The sequence below is a fragment of the Drosophila suzukii genome, chromosome 3 (assembly GCF_043229965.1).
Source record: "Drosophila suzukii chromosome 3, CBGP_Dsuzu_IsoJpt1.0, whole genome shotgun sequence".
Taxonomy (NCBI): domain Eukaryota; kingdom Metazoa; phylum Arthropoda; class Insecta; order Diptera; family Drosophilidae; genus Drosophila; species Drosophila suzukii.
Genome location: NC_092082.1, coordinates 8,193,135 through 8,211,635, shown reverse-complemented (window position 1 = coordinate 8,211,635; position 18,501 = coordinate 8,193,135). Strand labels below are relative to the sequence as shown.

Genomic DNA, 18,501 nt, shown 5'->3' with positions numbered 1-18,501 from the left:
CTGAGCAATTAATTTATTTGTCTGTAGTTGGCCGTTTTGCTTTCGCAGCCAAACTGTATTAAACTTTCTAATTAAGCTGTTGCACTTGGGCCAATATAACCGACGCTTTTTAGGCGCCGCCAGCGCCCGACTGCACTCAGTCATCGTTGCGATCCGCGATGAGGCAGAAGCTCAAGCCCACATTTATAAAGCGATAGGCAACCCGAGTGGTTCGAGCAGCAGAGTCCGGAAAGATGTTCATGCAGTCGGCAGTCAGTCAAGGACAACGAGACACTCAAAAGCGACTGGATCCAGGCGTTAATAAAACCAGGCGGTGGATTATGGGCCTTATCCTGGGGTACACAATTGTAAGTTGACAGTCTGAGCAGATCTCAAAAAGAATACACACAGTAGGATACAGAAAATATTTTAGATTTATATCTGATCATATTTCAAGTATTCCTTTCAAAATATTCCTTAATCATAAAATACAAAAGTGATTATTAAGTGAATACCTCAGTAATAGGTGAAAGTGATGTTTGCTTCTCAAGAAGAATGAGTTATTGTAGATCTTGCAAGATCCAATCTCATATTTTTGTGGTCAATTACCTGATTATCTTGATACGAACTGGATCTGTAGTTGTACATCTCTCAAGATCCAATTTTTAGTAACAATTTTAAGTTATGAAATGATTTTCGGCTTAATAAACAACCCACTTCAAGTAACTTTATAATCTTTGATCTTATATTGTGTGTGCCTTTGCAGATGTCTCTCATGGTAGTGAAGGTCGCCTCCGCAGCAACTCTATATCAGCAACACCAGCAGCAACATCTGCAGCAGCAATCCCCCAACGACATTGAGTCCTCGGCAGACGAACCATCCACCGAGGAGCCGGAACACACGGAGGGCGACACCGACATCGAGAAGATGCGGGCCAAGTTGCAGCAACTGCAGCACGAGCAGCAGCAACAGTATCTGCGCCAGCAGCAACACCAGTTGCAGCTGCATCTGCAGCAGATGCAGGCGACGCAGGGAGCTGGAGTTGGTGCCGGGGGAGGGGAAACCGCCTACTTATTGGAGCGTGCCGACAGCAACATCGCACCCATCTATGGGACGTGGCGCACGAAAGCGCAACGGCAGCAACACGCAATATCGTCGCACGAACCGGACGACGCCCATGTTTACGAGCGTCTGCCTAAGCGATCGGCGACCATGACGCCTCTAAGGGGGCTGGGGCTGCTGCGTGATCAGATGCCACGTCCACCGCGCCTCACCACTCAGGACATGCAGATGTCCTTGGGGTCGCCCACGCCGCCGCCAGCGCCCACAAAGGGTTTACTGCGACGTCAGTATTCGGAAACACCGGGATCGCGAGCCCAACGGGCTGGTCAGGAGGATCAATTCAAGCCCAAACCCTTTCACTTTCCCTATGAGGGGCCCATGCCCGAGCAGTTCACCAAGGGTGCTGACGGTCGTCCCGAGCTGAACAACATTCAGGACATCCTTCAACACTTGCACATTGGGGGCTTAACTCCCAGTAAACTTCCACCCATGGTGATGATGCCCACGGGCCTCCACATAGCCGGCAGTTTTAAGAACCTCAAGTCCAGCGGCATAGGGAACTTTTTCCGGGGAAAACGCAACAAGAAGCAGATGCAGTTCAGTATTCCCATGCCCATGTTTCCTATGGCCATGCCCATGCCCATGCAATGGTACAATCCCGGGGTGATGCCCCACCAAAGGGTGGCCATCGATCAGCTATATCCTTACAAACCAAGATCACCACAGGATGTCAATCTGCTGGCCATGCAGCCACTGGGAAATGGAAAACCCCTTTCCAAAAAGAAGAAAAAGAAGCAGCAACAGCAATTGCAACAGCAGCAGCAGCAACAGTTACTGGAGCATGGCAGCCAGCAGCACTTTGTGGCCGATCCCTTCGTGCAGCACTTTGCACCACCTGTGCTCACCCTGAATGCCACCAGGCAGCCGAACCTGAAGAGGGTTCCCTTCAAGGTCAATCTGGATATATATCCCGTGCTTCCGCCTTCGCGACCCGCCTCCGTGATGCGACATCCCTTCCAGCAGGATTACGCCCTGCCCTCGCCGGCTGCCTTAACGGGCACCACAGCGGCAGCTTTCCACATGGGTCATGGCATCTATCAGACGCCCTTCAAGTTCCCCACCCAACAACCAGTGGTCTTTCCCGATCAGGCCACCAGATATAGTCAGCAACAGGCTTTGTATCAGGCACAGGCCCACAAGTATCCGCCTCCGAAGAGCGTGCTTGGTGATGAACCAATCTATGGTCAGAGTCCTGGTCATATTCAGGGTCAAGGTCAGGGGCAGGGTCAGGGTCAGGTGGAGAGCCAAGCGAATCCCATTATGCTGCATCTGAACGTTTTCCCCAAACAAAAGCCCACTGCCACGATTCGTGCCTCTACCAATCCCTTTTACAATCACAACATGCAACGCAACACGATCAACTCAAACGATCTGCCCCCACCCAATCCGCCCAGTCCCATCGAACCAAGACAGACAGTCAATCACAATGGCACCCACTCGCAGCAACATCATCAGTTGCAGCAGCAGCAACAGCAACTCAATCACACGATGCAGCAGCAACATCAAACTACACAGCAGATACATCAGCAGCAATCCCAAGTCGGCAATCGCTCTAGTACCATTTCCCGCAGCGATCACCTCCCACTGATTGACTTTGAGCATCCCATAGTGGCGGCTGAGCTTCCGGATCCTGCCCCCTTGACCAGCATTCGGCAGGATCTTCGCTATAGGAAAACGCCCATTGATGAGCACTATCGCTACCAAAAGAGCGCCAACATCGAGCAGTTGGCTGCCGAGGCCCAGACAGCCTCGCTCTTTCGATTTCCCGTCGAGGATCTGATACAGTTCCAGGTGGACGATGCTCTCTAACCACTAACTACGCTAGTTGTACTTAGAGTAAGTTAGGGATAGCAAATCCGTATAGCAACGATTAGTTTGCCTTCAACAATTAAATGAAATATAGGCAAATTGTATGTTTTATAAATATAAATATGTATATCAATCTATATCAACAAATGATTTGTATTTGTTAATTAAAAGTAATACAATTCAATGGCTTTTAGAATGGCAACACGACACTGCACTTAGAGATTTCATAACTTGAGGTATTGGAGCCCTACTTAGACGTGTGATACATCTAGGAGTTCGTAGTGGAATTCTCTAATAATCTGAATAAGACTTCCTCTTATAAGCGAGGGTCAAATTTTGAACCCATTTTCATGTTCGGTTTTTATCATAATTTCAGTAACATTTATATGGGAACCCAAAACTGCACTTCTAAATTCCATAACTTGAGTTATTGGACTCCGATTTTGAAGTGTGATACCTCTATGAGTTTGTAATTGAATTATCTAATGTTCTGCATTCAAATTTTCCCTCTTAAAGAGGTTCTAAATTTTAACCCATTTTCATGTTAGATTTTTTCGTATTTCCAATGGTTTTCGGAATGGGAACCCACAACTGCACTTCTAAATTCCATAACTTGAGTTATTGGACTCCGATTTAGAAGGGTGATACCTCTATGAGTTTGTAATTGAATTATCTAATGTTCTGCATTCAAATTTTCCCTCTTAAAGAGGTTCAAAATTTTAACCCATTTTCATGTTAGATTTTTTCGTATTTCCAATGGTTTTCGGAATGCGAACCCAAAACTGCACTTCTAAATTCCATAACTTGAGTTATTGGACTCCGATTTTGAAGTGTGATACCTCTATGAGTTTGTAATTGAATTATCTAATGTTCTGCATTCAAATTTCCCCTCCTAAAGAGGTTAACAATTTTAACCCATTTTCGTGTTAGATTTTTTCGTATTTCCAATGGTTTTCGGAATGGGAACCCAAAACTGAACTTCTAAATTCCATAACTTGAGTTATTGGACTCCGATTTTGAAGTGTGATACCTCTATGAGTTTGTAATTGAAATATCTAATGTTCTGCATTCAAATTTTCCCTCTTAAAGAGGTTCAAAATTTTAACCCATTTTCATGTTAGATTTTTTCGTATTTCCAATGGTTTTCGGAATGGGAACCCAAAACTGCACTTCTAAATTCCATAACTTGAGTTATTGAACTCCGATTTTGAAGTGTGATACCTCTATGAGTTTGTAATTGAATTATCTAATGTTCTGCATTCAAATTTTCCCTCTTAAAGAGGTTCAAAATTTTAACCCATTTTCATGTTAGATTTTTTCGTATTTCCAATGGTTTTCGGAATGGGAACCCAAAACTGCACTTCTAAATTCCATAACTTCAGTTATTGGACTCCGATTTTGAAGTGTGATACCTCTATGAGTTTGTAATTGAAATATCTAATGTTCTGCATTCAAAATTTCCCTCTTAAAAAGGTTCAAAAATTTAACCCATTTTCATGTTAGATTTTTTCGTATTTCCAATGGTTTTCGGAATGGGAACCCAAAACTCCACTTCTAAATTCCATAACTTGAGTTATTGGACTCCGATTTTGAAGTGTGATACCTCTATGAGTATGTAATTGAATTATCTAATGTTCTGCACTCAAATTTTCCCTCTTAAAGAGGTCCAAAATTTTAACCCATTTTCATGTTAGATTTTTTCGTATTTCCAATGGTTTTCGGAATGGGAACCCAAAACTGCACTTCTAAATTCCATAACTTGAGTTATTGGACTCCGATTTTGAAGTGTGATACCTCTATGAGTTTATAATTGAAATATCTAATGTTCTGCATTCAAATTTTCCCTCTTAAAGAGGTTCTAAATTTTAACCCATTTTCATGTTAGATTTTTTCATATTTCCAATGGTTTTCGGAATGGGAACCCAAAACTGCACTTCTAAATTCCATAACTTGAGTTATTGGACTCCGATTTTGAAGTGTGATACCTCAATGAGTTTGTAATTGAAATATCTAATGTTCTGCATTCAAATTTTCCCTCTTAAAGAGGTTCAAAATTTTAACCCATTTTCATGTTAGATTTTTTCGTATTTCGAATGGTTTTCGGAATGAGAACCCAAAACTGCACTTCTAAATTCCATAACTTGAGTTATTGGACTCCGATTTTGAAGTGTGATACCTCTATGAGTTTGTGAATGAATTATCTAATGTTCTGCATTCAAATTTTCCCTCTTAAAGAGGTTCAAAATTTTAACCCATTTTCATGTTAGATTTTTTCGTATTTCCAATGGTTTTCGGAATGGGAACCCAAAACTGCACTTCTAAATTCCATAACTTGAGTTATTGGACTCCGATTTTGAAGTGTGATACCTCTATGAGTTTGTGGTTGAATTCTCTAATGTTCTACATTCATATTTTCTTTTTGATCCGTAATCCAAATTAAAATAAACTAAATACCTGAATGCCTAAACGCGGCAAAACCGATTAACTTCAATTTAAATATTGATATTACCTCATGGCTGACTAAAGTAGGCTCTTATGTTTCCTGAAAATACTTTTTTTTATCAGCCCAAAAGTAGGCATCCCACCAAGTTCCGCATTTTCATTGCCAATTCCATTGCGCGTGCGCGAAACCCGCAGCAAAACAGAACCGGCAAAAGCGGAAAACCAGTATTCGGAGCTGAGTCTCTCTTTGGAGAGCCAAGAACGGGCGGCAACAGGTAAGTCCGGCCAGAAGGTAAGCGAGCGTCGCTCCGTTCAGACGTTGTCGCGCTTCAAACTCGAACCATAAAACGGTTATCCGCGAGATACCATATACCATACTAAAGATCCCAGAGCAGCAACAACAAGAAGTCGCAAGATCAAGTTTCGGACCCTAGCGTCATCCGTTTTGCGGTTTTCGAGTGTGTGTGTGATTTTTGCGTGCGTTGGCCAAAACCAAAAATATCTGTTAATAGTTTGCCTGAAATGGTCATTTCACATTAGTGTTTATTATAGTTATTTGCCCTGTACTATTGCCCCCCGGAATTGCATTTGCTTCCTGTTTTTCGCCTTGCTCTCTCCTTCTTCTTTATTTACCTCTCTCTTTGCTGTTCTTTTTTTTTTTTGGCCAAAACAAGAACCCATAGATACCTACTATACTATACCTGACCATACCTGAACCAGTCCGTGTCTGCCTGTGTTTATTTGTTTTAGCCACTTTTGCACATTCCCCCGTTTCGCTTACGAACTGGTGTGGTGTTGGTACCAAAAGAAAGCCATCATCTTCGCCGCATTTGCCAATCGCCAAGAAGTGCCCAATGATCGGAACTGGCAGACAGCAGCCGCCTCATCATCATGTGCCACTTTTCACATGTGCATATAAAGTGAAATCTTCTGTTCGCTACTAAAATTTCTTTTAGATCTCGTCGGAATATCGGTTTTTTGTTTCCCCCATATGTTTTATTTGCACATCATTAGTGGAATGCGATCGAGAGCTGGCAAAAGTTCAAACGGCAAGGCTAAGATAAGCAAATCTGCAAGCTCAGCAACTCGAGCCTCAGCACATTCCCATTCATTTGGCAAGGCCAACTGTGGGGGGGCGGGGCAGCTAGCATTGAAAAATCATTGTTTCGGGCCCAATAAATAACCAGAGTTTGTTTTTCATTACGGCCAGTCCAAGAACGCGAGCAGAGCGCAGTGTGAAAGAAAAAAATAAGAACGAAAAACCAAAACTGTGTCGTTCTACATGTGCTAAATACTCGGAGTAAACACCATCGAAAACTTGGACATAACGGATACGGATACCTAACGGCAATGAAAATTAGCAACGGCAACATGTTGCCGCTGCTGTTGCTATTTTTTCTGAGCCTAACCGCCGGCCAGCTGGTAAACCATCCGCCGCAATTCGTCCCAGGAACGGGTGATATGTCCCGATTCAGCCTTTCGGAAAACACGCCCGTCGGCAGTCCCGTCTTTCAGCTGAAAGGTGAGTACCACTCCATCCAGGTGTTTCGCAGGTTTTCGATGGGTAGGGTTGGGGGTTTTGGTGGGGGGAGTTCTAGCCGAGATTGCATGCTCGACATCTTATCAACATGTGTAGTACGGGGTCGTCACGTTTCATAATTTTATGCGGAATTGCTTCATGGCTTTCATTGCAGCGCCAAGACAATGTACACCAATAGCCCAATTCCCACGCAGTTTGTGCCAATGCCTTTCACTGGCAGTAGTTCGTTTTGTTTTGGCCAAAAAAGAGATGGATCCCAGGCTTGTAGAGTGTGGGAAGATTCGATTAATAACTACATATATGGGTTATTTATAGGGGAACAAAAAATAATATAAATATTTTTATCAAAATTAGACCAAATTGAGAATAAGAAATATTTATCTTGGTTTGTAAGATAAGTTAAGATATCTAAACAAGTTTTCTCTCGAATTAAACCACTACTAACTGCCAGATAAACTTTATTATTGTGTCAGTCACGAGCTTAGACTAATTATCAAATTACCTATCAAATTGTTTACCTCTTGTCTTTGCTTTTGTGCAAACAATTGTTTCTTAGTTCAGTAACGAGTTTTAAATAAAAATGGGAGCTGGCTCAGAATCGTAAACTATAATGGCTAGTTAAATTAATGACTTAAAATACCCTGTTGCTACAAAACGAAAAGAAAAGGATAGGTCTTAAGCCATAATGGAAAATGCACTTAAAAACATCAATGTCTTTTTCTATCTTTTTTTTTTAATTAAAAGTGTCCTACATAAAAAATATTGATTTTAGGTAAAGATGGATTGCAAATGTTTAAACTATGATTTACCATTGTCTCTGTTAATAATATATTATAGGTATTGATTTAATATAAAATTTATTTTTTTTCTTGCTAACATTATAAAATAATATATATATATTAACATTTTAAAAAAATTAAATAAGTATTGATTATGATTGTTATTATTCTATGATTTGTTAGATATACTTACTGGGACTTGTAACAAAAAGTCAAAGTTATTAACAATTAAAAGAATACAATTGGCATAATAAATTTAATATTGAATTATTACCTTTTCCACTCATAAGATAATTTGGTTTTAATGCATTCATTACTTTCACTTAAATTGTCTATAAATTTAATAGCCTATACAAAAGGGTATTCCCCTTTCGGTTCAGCCCGGCATTCCACCAAAACTGGCTCTAATAATTTTGTAATTTGGATTTTGATCATACCTCAAATTACCAATGGTGACTTTCATTTCTTGGACTCGCTTTGCACTGGGTGGCCCACCTACTTCGGGTCAACCTTGTTCGGGGTATTGGATTTTTGTGGTCGCCGCACGTTTTCAGCACCCTCGTATCTCACACTCGTCAGATATATTTATTTCTTGCGATTGCATAATGCAAGTTGTCTTAAAATATGCAGTGCGGATCTGCAAGAATTCACGATAAGCCAACCAGATATTCATGTTATTATTGTTTATTTTTTTCCTTTTGTTATTTCTGTTTCTGGTTTGTAGTTTTTTTGGAGTTAGCTCGCCCAAGAATGCAGTTTGCTAATCAATTGACAAACAAAAACAAACAAAGACAGGCCAAGATACATATGTATCTGATAGGTGAGCAGGCGGAAATGCATTTGAACACGTTTGTGCGTAGCATTAACGATAAGTGTTAGTCCACGATAATGGTGATGGCGGTAAGGTAATGGCCTCCATTAGATAGAGAATGAAAACTGCACTTTTACTCCGATCGAGAGTGGCAATCAATCGAGAGTCGATTTCATCTAGCTGTATTTTAATAAACTTTGGGGCGGCGACTGTAACTTCCCCCAAATTATATTATCCAACTGGCAAATCTAGTTTGCACCTGCTCCACAGCCAAATGACACCCTAGCCCACTTACAAGATTGAGATACATTTGCAGTTGCAGTTCGTGGACTTCGAGAGGCCTGCAATTTGATGCCGCTCCACGGCAACTTCATAATCAGATGGGGTATTGTCTTAACTGGTTGCCGAGCGTGTGCCAAATCGCCTTGGATGATGATGCTCACCCAGTGACTCCGCCTGCAAATGTAACCGAGACTCGGATGCAGATGGAGACTGGTTCGTTTTGCAAGCGGCATCCGTGAGATACGAAACACGTTTGCTTTGCCTTTGGTGCGTTCGAAATCAAGAGTGCGATGAAAAACCCCCAGACACCGAAAAGTAAATGGAAAAACTGACCGGGCCAAGGAAATTGCTCTGCCTAAACGGTGAGCCGGGAAACTGAAACCATATCTGGCACAACATAATCCGGGATTGCAAGTCAATACCGAGTGTCAATGGTTGCATAACCCAAAACGTCCACCTGGGATTGCCTGGGATAGTGTCGAAACTTGAGGATTTAATTTCATGGAATGTTGCAGAGAAAACTCCTATCGCTTAACCACTTGAGTTTTCTTTACAAACCCACTTAATTACACACTGCCCACAAGTAGAAACACTAAGTAAAACGAATGTTGGCACATGTCGGGCGTTGTTTTTTTCGCTTCTTTCGGCTTATCCCCTTTTTCATGTGTAATAATAACCAAAATATTAACAAATACGCTCCGCCAAGCATGAAATCACAAATTATTTCTGCCGCATCAACAGCAACAATGGTAAACCACAACAATTACATCCTCCCCCTCCAATGAAAGCATCCATGTTTTGGGCGAAGTGAAAAGTAGAAAAGCTTTTCCACAACTCGCACGTACCCGCAATTACGGTGTTCATTCAGCTTTTCCACTTTTCCCCCAATTTCCCAAAAAAACATGCCCATATGTACATTTGTACACACATTCTTGTATTGAACACGAGAATTTATAAAGAGAAAACGAGCGAGAATCGAAAGGGGGAGAGGTTTGATCTAGAGATACCCTATATCTCTATAAGATCTATTAGATTTTGGAATTTATCAGATCTCATATAGATTACACTTTTTTATTTTGCTTGCTAAGGGTGTTAAAGAATCTATAGAGATAAAATCAGCGAATAAATAAGGAACAAATTTTGGATTTAAAATGGAATCTCTTTACCGAATACATTTCTGAACAATAAAAATGTTCTGTTCAATATAATAACATAATACTTAAACCACGATTCTACATATCACACCTTTCCTAAGAACTGCAAACACCCCACCATTACACGGTATGGACAAATGTGAACTCAAAAAAAATGATTATGTACTTTGAAAAGCTAAAATGGTCACTCACGCGGCAAAGCCAGGGAATCAAGTTTGGGATCGGGATAGAGCAATAAACTCAGGGGAGCCCGGGGCAGGGAAATAATATCGGTATGTTTGGGTTTTTGGTGAACTGGAGGAGCGGCAGTGCCTGTTTGCTTCCCGCTTTGAGCCATGCTTATATATATTTTTTTGTGGTCGTGCTGCAATTGTCGGTGTACCACAGACCCGCTCCCAACTATTCCCCAACTATACACCCCACCCCCTGCAAACTTGAAAAATCTTTCAGCCAAAAGCAGTTTCCCGACCGCTTATTGGTCTATGTTTTCTTTTGTATGCTCCTCGGGTTCATTTGTTTTCTTTCTTTTCTCCATGATTGCTTTGCTAGAATTTCTAAAGTAATTTCGTGTTGCCCCCCAGCTGGAATTTTTTCGGCTGCCCGAGTCAAATACTTGTAGATATATGTATTTCCTGTTATTAGACCGGGGGAAGCGAAAAAGAGAAAATGCCGGGGGAATGACACAATCCACTTAGGGTTGGACCCATCAACTAACTAGTTGCCCCAGTTCCGAGGGGCCGGGAAACCGCAGTCGACTGGAAAAGTCGGTTGTGGGAACCGAATTAGCATTTTTCACACGCTTTTACATAAACCGATGGCGGCGGCTCTACTACTGAACGACTTCCCCGAAGTGACAGCCTATGACGCTGACTCGGATTACTCGTAATTAAAGCAGTGAGCGTGTCAAACACCGGGACCCAGACCCACCGACAAACCAACAAACCGCCGCCAACTAATTTGTTGCACTTTTTCCGGCTGCCTAGCATACGTCATCCACGCGAAGAAAAATTACTATAAATGTATTTAGTAACTCGATGAAATATTATAATTAATGAATGATACCTAAACCTATAAAATGAGTTCTAAGTATGAAAAATTGAATTTGGTAATCTTATTCTCATGCATTTTCCCAGGCTATATGTTGTGGAAACACAGGGGTTTTTGGTTGCAAGCCCCCCAGAAAGCTGGGATTTTTACGATTGTCTAGTCATTTATTACAAACAAATTAAATTCTGGGTGGGTCAATACTTAAGAGGTGTTATGGGTAATCATTATTTATCAGAAAATGCAGAGAATATAAGTGATATGAATTCCTCGATGAACGGGTTGCTTTAAAAATGTTGTATCATATTTAATGGAAATAAATATTCCTTTAACTATATTATATTTTAAATTTAATTTTACATTAACGATCTTTAAACAATAATTTAAATTGCAGGCACGGATCCAGAAGGAGGTCGCTTGAAGTACAGTATCAGTGGACCCGTATTCTCCGTTGACCGGGAAACGGGTGTGGTGCGCCTGCGCCAGGAGCTGGATCGAGAGACCCAGGACACCGTCGAAGTGATCATTAGCATCACGGACGAAGGTGTTTATGGCACCGAGCCCAATACAGTATCCCAAAGACGGGAGATTCCCGTGCGGGATTACAATGACAACCAGCCGATATTCCTGGGCAGACCCTATACCGCCAGCGTTAGCGAATCCCTGCCTGTGGGTGCAGAGCTAGTGGTGGAGCCACCCATTGTGGTCATCGATCGGGATGAGGGCATCAATGCAGAGGTCCAGATGAAGTGTGTCGAGGTGGGTGATTAGTCGGGCATATAATCTATTATGTGTCTCAAATTTTCTCTTCCCTTTCCAGGAAAATGATATTTGCGACTACTTTGAGGTGCGTGCTGTGAAAATCTCGGATGGAAACTACACCGCTCGAGTGGCTCTGAAGCAGCCATTGGATTTCGAGAGTCGTCCCTCGTACATCCTGACCATCTCGGCCTCGGACAGTGCTCTGGATAACCGCCTCTCCTCGCTGGCCACTATTTCGATCAATGTTATAGATATTCAAGATCAACCTCCTGTTTTTACCAATGCCCCGTACTCCGCCACAGTTCCTGAAAACACACCAGCTGGAGTGAGCATACTCACGGTGAAGGCCATCGATGGGGATGTGGGCATACCCAGAGATATTTTCCTGTCCCTGGAGGATGAACCCTTTGGACACTTTGAGCTAGTTCCCTTTGGAGATCCTCAGGATGGAACCGCCGTGCTGCAGACCACCTCAGAGCCACTGGATCGTGAAAATGCGGAGATCCTGCAGAATGGTGGGGTGTATGTATTCTCCATTAGAGCCACCGAGCTAATCGATGGAGCTATTCCTGCCGAGCACTCAATCACGAGGGTCACCATTGTTGTCACCGATGAAGACGACCACCAGCCCACCTTTAGTGGACCTCACTTCAATGTCTCCATAACGGAGAACCTGGCCACTGGAATGCCCCTGCCAGGACTTTCGATCTTCGTGGATGATCGCGACATGGGCGAGAATAGTCGCTATCAGCTTTCTCTAAGGGATGTGTCCAATTCCGCCGGCGTGTTTGCAGTATCACCCACCGAAGCTCAGGGACGGACACCAGTGGTTGTCAAGGTGCTGAACGCCAGTCGCTTGGACTACGATGTTGCCGATCCTGACCTCCGGAAGTTCGAGTTTGATCTGGTGGCTTCGGTAAAAGGTGTGGAGAAAGCCAAGTCCCGTGTTGAGATTCATTTGCTGGATGCCAATGACAATGCACCGGTGTTTGCCCAAGCCACCTATCGCTTTACTGCAGCCGAGAATCTACCAGTAGATGCGTTAATAGGTCATGTCAAGGCCACCGATGCGGATTCCGATGAATTTGGACATGTTCGCTATGTGCTTAAGGGATTTGGAGCAGATAACTTCTATGTAGATCCCGAGACCGGTGGTCTTTACTTGCTGAAATCGCTGGACTACGAAAGGCAGAGCAGTTATAGTCTTACTGTAGTAGCCATCGATGGAGGTCAGCGCGAGGCGAATGCCAATCTCTTCATAGAGGTCACTGATGTCAATGACAACCATCCGAGCTTCGAGAGCGGGGAATACAGTAGAACCATTCGAGAGGGTGCAGCCGTCTTCGAACCCCAGTTCTTTGTCCGTGCCCACGACGCAGATGGTCCAAGCCAGGGAAATGGTAGGGTTAGGTACTCCATTGTGTCCGAGAACAGCATTGCTGGTAATGTATTCCGGATCGAGCCGGATACGGGAGAGATTGTCATCCAAAAGGCGGCAAGATCCATGGATACGGAACGTGGCGAGTACGAACTGGTGGTTTCAGCCACAGATTTCGGTGGGTTATTTCCATATTCCCTAAAAAGAATTTATAAGTAATTAAGTTATTCTTTTTAGGTACTCCTCCCTTGTCTAATACCACTCGTGTTTTGGTACGCGTTGGCATCTCTGGCAACCAGCGGCCTATCTTCCGTGGACACTTCCAGAATATGGAAAACCTACCCATCATAGGTCCTCCCAGCTATCGAGTCTCCATTCCCGAGAATGCCGTTGCAGGATCGAATGTCACTTCTGTCTCAGCCCACGATCCAGATGGTCTGGACAGTCTGCTGCGGTACAGAATTGTTGGAGCCAATGATAACTTTGAGATTGATGAACTGTGAGTTTGCTTATCTGGTTTATTGGATTGTCTATATTATCATCTCAACTTCTGCCTTACAGTTCCGGTTTGATAACCGTTTCTCCGCAAGCCCGCATTGATCGCGACTCGAACATGAACAGTTTTGAGATCATAGTGAATGCAGTGGACTCTGGTACTCCCATTCCAGAAACAGCCACCACTACGGTTTATGTAAACGTCAAGGACATCAACGATGAACGTCCCAAGTTCGAGCAGAACAGCTATGCGGCCTATGTTTCCGAGAGGACAGCCGTGGGTGAGAGTGTCCTGCGAGTCAAGGCCATTGACAAGGATCTCAATTCGAAGTTGGAGTACGGTCTGGTGGGTCCAGTCACCGCCACCACGAAGGCAGGTGTTAACATAGCCAATCGCAGCAATTACCGCCTGCAAGAGGCATTCAGAGTGGATAGCCAAACTGGTGAGATCTTCGTCAATGGTTCACTACGCCACGATGTGGCCGCCATCATCATTTTCACCGTGGGAGTGCGAGATCTCAATGCGGAGGTGGATCCTGAAGGTCAGGTTGACAACACCGAAGTTACCGTCTATGTGCAATCCTTCCAAGACACCAATCCCGTGTTTAAGAACCCTGGTTGGACTAGCTCTAGGCCCGTTATCGATGTGAAGATCAAAGAGGAAATGCCCATCGATAGTGCGCTGTTTATTCTTCAGGCCGAGGATCCTGTGACCCGCCAACCCATCACCAGTTTCGAGTTGATGGAACCCAAGCAAGTGGACTACTTCCAGGTGGCAGAGCGAACCGGAGAGGTGATCCTTAAGAAGCGACTGGACTACGAGGCTTTGGGTGAAACTGGTCCTGAGTTTGAACTCCAAGTCCGCGCCAATAGCGCCGATCGGCAGAGGAGTACCGTGAGTCGAGTGAATATCACCGTGGAGAATGTGAACGACAACAGTCCGCGCTTCGAGCAGAGTTCCTATCGAGCCACGATTATCGAGAACAGACCTCATCCCGAGCGAGTTATTCGGGTAAGGGCTTTAGACAAGGATGCGGTTCTAAATGCTCGCGATGAGCGTTTGGGCTACCATAAGATCATCTACTCGCTGCAGGGCGAGCATGCCATGCTCTTTGAAATTAATAATACCACAGGGGAGATAATTGTGGCCAGTGGACAGACTATCGATAGGGAGCGGACCCCCAGAATTCAGCTGCAGATCAAGGCGGAGGATTCACCCGGTCGTCCCACAGATGCCAAGCAGAGCGTAGTTGAGCTCCAGATCGAGGTACTCGATGTGAATGATAATGCTCCAGAGTTTACTCAAAAGAAGTACAGCACTGTGATTCCGGAAAACGCTCAAATTGACTCGTTTGTGCTTCAGTTAGAAGCCGTGGATGCAGATGAGGGACTGGGAGGAGAGGTTCACTACGAGTTGGTCAACGAAGGCGAGGCCAATGGACTCTTCAAGGTCGATCCCAAGAGCGGTCTGATATCCACCCGACGTAATCTTACTGGTAAAGGTCGCGCCGATCCTTACGTTCTGATTGTTCGTGCCCAGGACAGTGGTAATCAGTTGCCCAAACAGCCTACCCTATCCACCGACACAGATGTCCGGATATTCATAGGGGATGTGAGCGCCAATGATGGAGTGCCCTATTTTGTGGCTCCTAGGGTAGGACAAATGGCCAATGTCACAGAGGTGAGATAATATTATTTACCCATCGAATATCTTTTCATAACGAAACTTTACATTTCAGAATGCTGTTATTGGAGCACCAGTATTCCAAGTCATTGCCAGCGATCCAGATGATGAAAACACTCCATCAGGAACCATAACTTATCGCATCTTGCCAGATACTGCAGATGCAGAAGCATTCGTCATAGATGCCCACACGGGACTAATAACAACCAGGCAGTCCCTAGATCGGGAGACGAAGAACATGTACAGGATCCTGCTGGAAGTGAGTGACAATGGACAGCCTAAGCAGTCGGTTACGCGAATTCTTCAGATTGCAGTCCTGGATGTGGATGATCACGAGCCTCGCTTCCCCAGAGAAGTGGTGAGTAAAGGGCGAATTTCTTAAGAACATCAATTAGTATTGACAAAACATTTTCTTTTTCAAAGGACGAAGGACCCTTGAGCATGTCAGTTAGAGAAGAGGAACCGGCTGGTACCATTGTGGGCAACTTCAGCGCCTTGGATGAGGATCTGGGCGAGAACGCGGCTATTGATTATGTGATCATTGATGGAAACAACGAGCAGTTATTTACGATAGAGCGGACTAACGAGAGCCTGGCCATTCTTAAGACCCAAAAGCCCATCGATCGAGAGCAGGTTGAGTCCTTTACCCTGACGGTGAAGTGCATGAAACTGGGTGAACCTGGCTACAAGTTTGTTGGAGACCCCTATGATCGACAGGATCCCTCACACTTGAGAATTACCATCCGTGTGTTGGACATTGATGACAATCTGCCGCAGTTCGAACAACCAGATCCCACTGTGGGCATCAGGATCAATGTGCCCATCGATACGGTGGTGACCACTTTAAAGGCCAGTGATGCAGATGCCGAGGCTCCACCCGTGGGTCTTTCCATCGAGAACGTGACCTTTGTTCCTCAGTTCTATAAGAGGAGTCGTAGTCTGGCCGTGGGCAATCTACAGAATCTCTTCACCCTGAATAATCGAACCGGGGAGCTGCGAACTGGAGGTTCCTTTGCCGACTACGTAGATGGTTACTTCCTGATGCGTGTGTTGGCCAACAATTCCGCACAGGTCAAACGTCAAGCCCATAGTAACCTCAAGGTGTTTGTGATCCGAGACAAGTCCCTGCTAAAGTTCGTCTTTGCCCGGCCGCCCAACGAGATCCAGCACAACATCCGACCCTTCCAAGAGCAGTTGCAGAAGAAACTGAAGCCCTTGGGACTGGAGCTGCATGTCCTGGACACCCAGGTGTTCACCAGACCCGACATGAGTCTGGACTTTACTTCCACCTCATCCTGCTTCCAGATGTTCAAGAACGGAGCTGCCTTGTCCTTCAATGAGATGCATAAGTTGATGAACTCCCAGCAGTTGCGACAGGAACTGATAGATATATATGCGGCATATGGGGTTAGTGAGGTGGAGTCCTGTTCGGTGAGAAGGACTCATGCAGCGGCCCTCTTTGCGGGAATGCTCACCTCGGCGGGGGCGTGGCTGGTTTTCCTGGCCGCCCTTATTGGTCTGGCCGCCCTGGTGTCCCTGTGCACCGCCTGCTGTTTGAAGAAGAAGTAAGTTTAACATGACTTTAACGGAGGGTTAAAATAACTAAGCGTTATTTTCTTTCACAGGCTGAAACGTCACAGCAAGCGGAGCCTGCAGGCCAGTCTTCGAACTCCCACGGAGCACACACCCACCTCGTACAGCTACTCCATGCCCGCCGTGCTCTACTCCGAGCCCATCTACGGACCCTTGTAGCCGCAGCTCATCTTCTGCACGGGAGGGTCCAGGTTCAACCACTGACCACCAACCACCAACCAAGTAGATTAGTGCCCAAGACTCAAGACCCCTTTGCACCAGCGGAGATCCTCCTCGAATCATAATGGATCTCCGCTTGGCCACTGCGAACCGGGACTTTTTTCTAGCAGAGATTGGTAGACGGTAGAATGCCAAATCAGTCCATATACCATAAGCTTAAGCATACTATGCGCGTGATCTAGTATGTACGTGTAGCACCATTTAGCATAGGTTAATATTAATATATATCTTATATATAATGCTGTATAGGGCGTAGCGATTATCCAATTGAGGGGTTTAGCCTAAGTCGAGTCAGTTCTTTGTGTCATTTTTGCTGAAGTGCTGGTTTCCCCGGGCCAATTTCGCAGGTTTTCATTCGAGCTTTGGCAGGTCTGGAATGCATTTATTTTCATATAATTATCTTATCGTCTATTTGTTCATACCATGTCGAACAAGTGCAGAATAAATATCGCCCCAAACGCAGCCCAATTCCAGCTCCACGGAATCCAATCCTCGACCAGGAGTCAAAGTCAGGCCATGTGCGTGTCGACCGAAAATGAGTTTCCCGTTTTCAAACAGAATGCATATGTTTTCGCTATTAAGTAAATATATTTATATACGACTAAGTAGTTTGTCCAATGTGAACATGTGTGCAAATAAATTCTATTAACTACAAAAATGTGAAAAATAAAAAGCGAGCATTTACTCATTTTTTCCGACGCGTTGGCGTTGCGTTAAAAGGCGAACGTGTGAAGTGATATGCAAATGAAATGTATCCCCACTAATGGCCTGAAATCCAGGAAGGTGTGGGCACTAAATTGGGTCTGATCGGTTAAGGCTTACTATTTTCTTTGAGAGGAATTGATTTTATTTGGAAAATTAAATTTCCGAATCTTAACGGAATATAATTAAATTATTTAATTATTTATTTAAAATTTCTTATTGCTATTTTGTCAATATTTTTTACCTTTGGAACATATCTAATATTACTTTTTTTAAGAAACTTCAAAATCTCTGAACTATTATATAAAATATTTGTTTGCTTAACACAAAATTAATTTAGTAGACTTTCCAAAAACAATGTATTGTTTTAAAACAAAAAATATATATATATGATATGACTTTATGAATTTCAAAATATTTCATTATAAGGGATTTATTATTAATTTTTATTTTTCTGTGTCCTAGTTTAGAAATGGTCCCCAAGGAAATTCTTTTAATCTTTCATCAGACAAACCACCAAAAGATGATTTCGCATTATCCTTTCCAAACCTTTTTGAGTACCATCCAATTCTAACTCAAGTTGTTAACGAGCCGCTCTGGATTCCAAATTCCAATTAAACTTGCCTTGCTTATAGTAATTGCAAATTCCCATTTTGAGTTCATTTTGGGACTGCGTCACTATGCAGGCAAGTGAAAATATAACGT

General features: G+C 43.7%; 2 protein-coding genes across 3 annotated transcripts; both read left to right on the top strand.

The window, feature by feature from the left end:
• Positions 1–115: 115 nt before the first annotated feature.
• Positions 116–3,058, top strand: LOC108012797 (putative uncharacterized protein DDB_G0271606). Its single transcript, XM_017078230.4, has 2 exons — positions 116–347; positions 746–3,058. The coding sequence occupies exons 1-2, from the start codon at positions 234–236 to the stop codon at positions 2,909–2,911; spliced, it is 2,280 nt and encodes a 759-aa protein (XP_016933719.2). The 5' UTR covers positions 116–233; the 3' UTR covers positions 2,912–3,058.
• A 2,591-nt stretch (positions 3,059–5,649) lies between these two features.
• Cad74A (cadherin 74A) lies at positions 5,650–17,767 on the top strand. 2 transcript variants are annotated; one of them, XM_036815704.3, is made up of 9 exons: positions 5,650–5,813; positions 6,564–6,875; positions 11,358–11,722; positions 11,784–13,281; positions 13,341–13,602; positions 13,665–15,279; positions 15,338–15,640; positions 15,706–16,847; positions 16,908–17,767. In XM_036815704.3, exons 2-9 carry the CDS (start codon positions 6,704–6,706, stop codon positions 17,032–17,034), a joined length of 5,484 nt encoding a protein of 1,827 aa, XP_036671599.2. In that variant the 5' UTR covers positions 5,650–5,813; positions 6,564–6,703; the 3' UTR covers positions 17,035–17,767. The 2 variants fall into 2 exon arrangements, with proteins under 2 accessions (XP_036671599.2, XP_036671598.2); XM_036815703.3 differs by having other exon boundaries at positions 5,650–5,830.
• The last annotated feature ends 734 nt before the right edge of the window (positions 17,768–18,501 follow it).

What these genes read in the sequence shown, in the direction of transcription:
- LOC108012797 (XM_017078230.4), top strand. Translation starts at nt 234, where the DNA reads ATGTTCATGCAGTCGGCAGTCAGTCAAGGACAACGAGACACTCAAAAG. An exon ending in TTATCCTGGGGTACACAATT is followed by an intron (nt 348 to 745) that starts GTAAGTTGACAG and finishes GTGCCTTTGCAG; the next exon opens with ATGTCTCTCATGGTAGTGAA.
- Cad74A (XM_036815704.3), top strand. Translation starts at nt 6,704, where the DNA reads ATGAAAATTAGCAACGGCAACATGTTGCCGCTGCTGTTGCTATTTTTT. An exon ending in TCCCGTCTTTCAGCTGAAAG is followed by an intron (nt 6,876 to 11,357) that starts GTGAGTACCACT and finishes TTTAAATTGCAG; the next exon opens with GCACGGATCCAGAAGGAGGT. An exon ending in AAATGGCCAATGTCACAGAG is followed by an intron (nt 15,280 to 15,337) that starts GTGAGATAATAT and finishes TTTACATTTCAG; the next exon opens with AATGCTGTTATTGGAGCACC.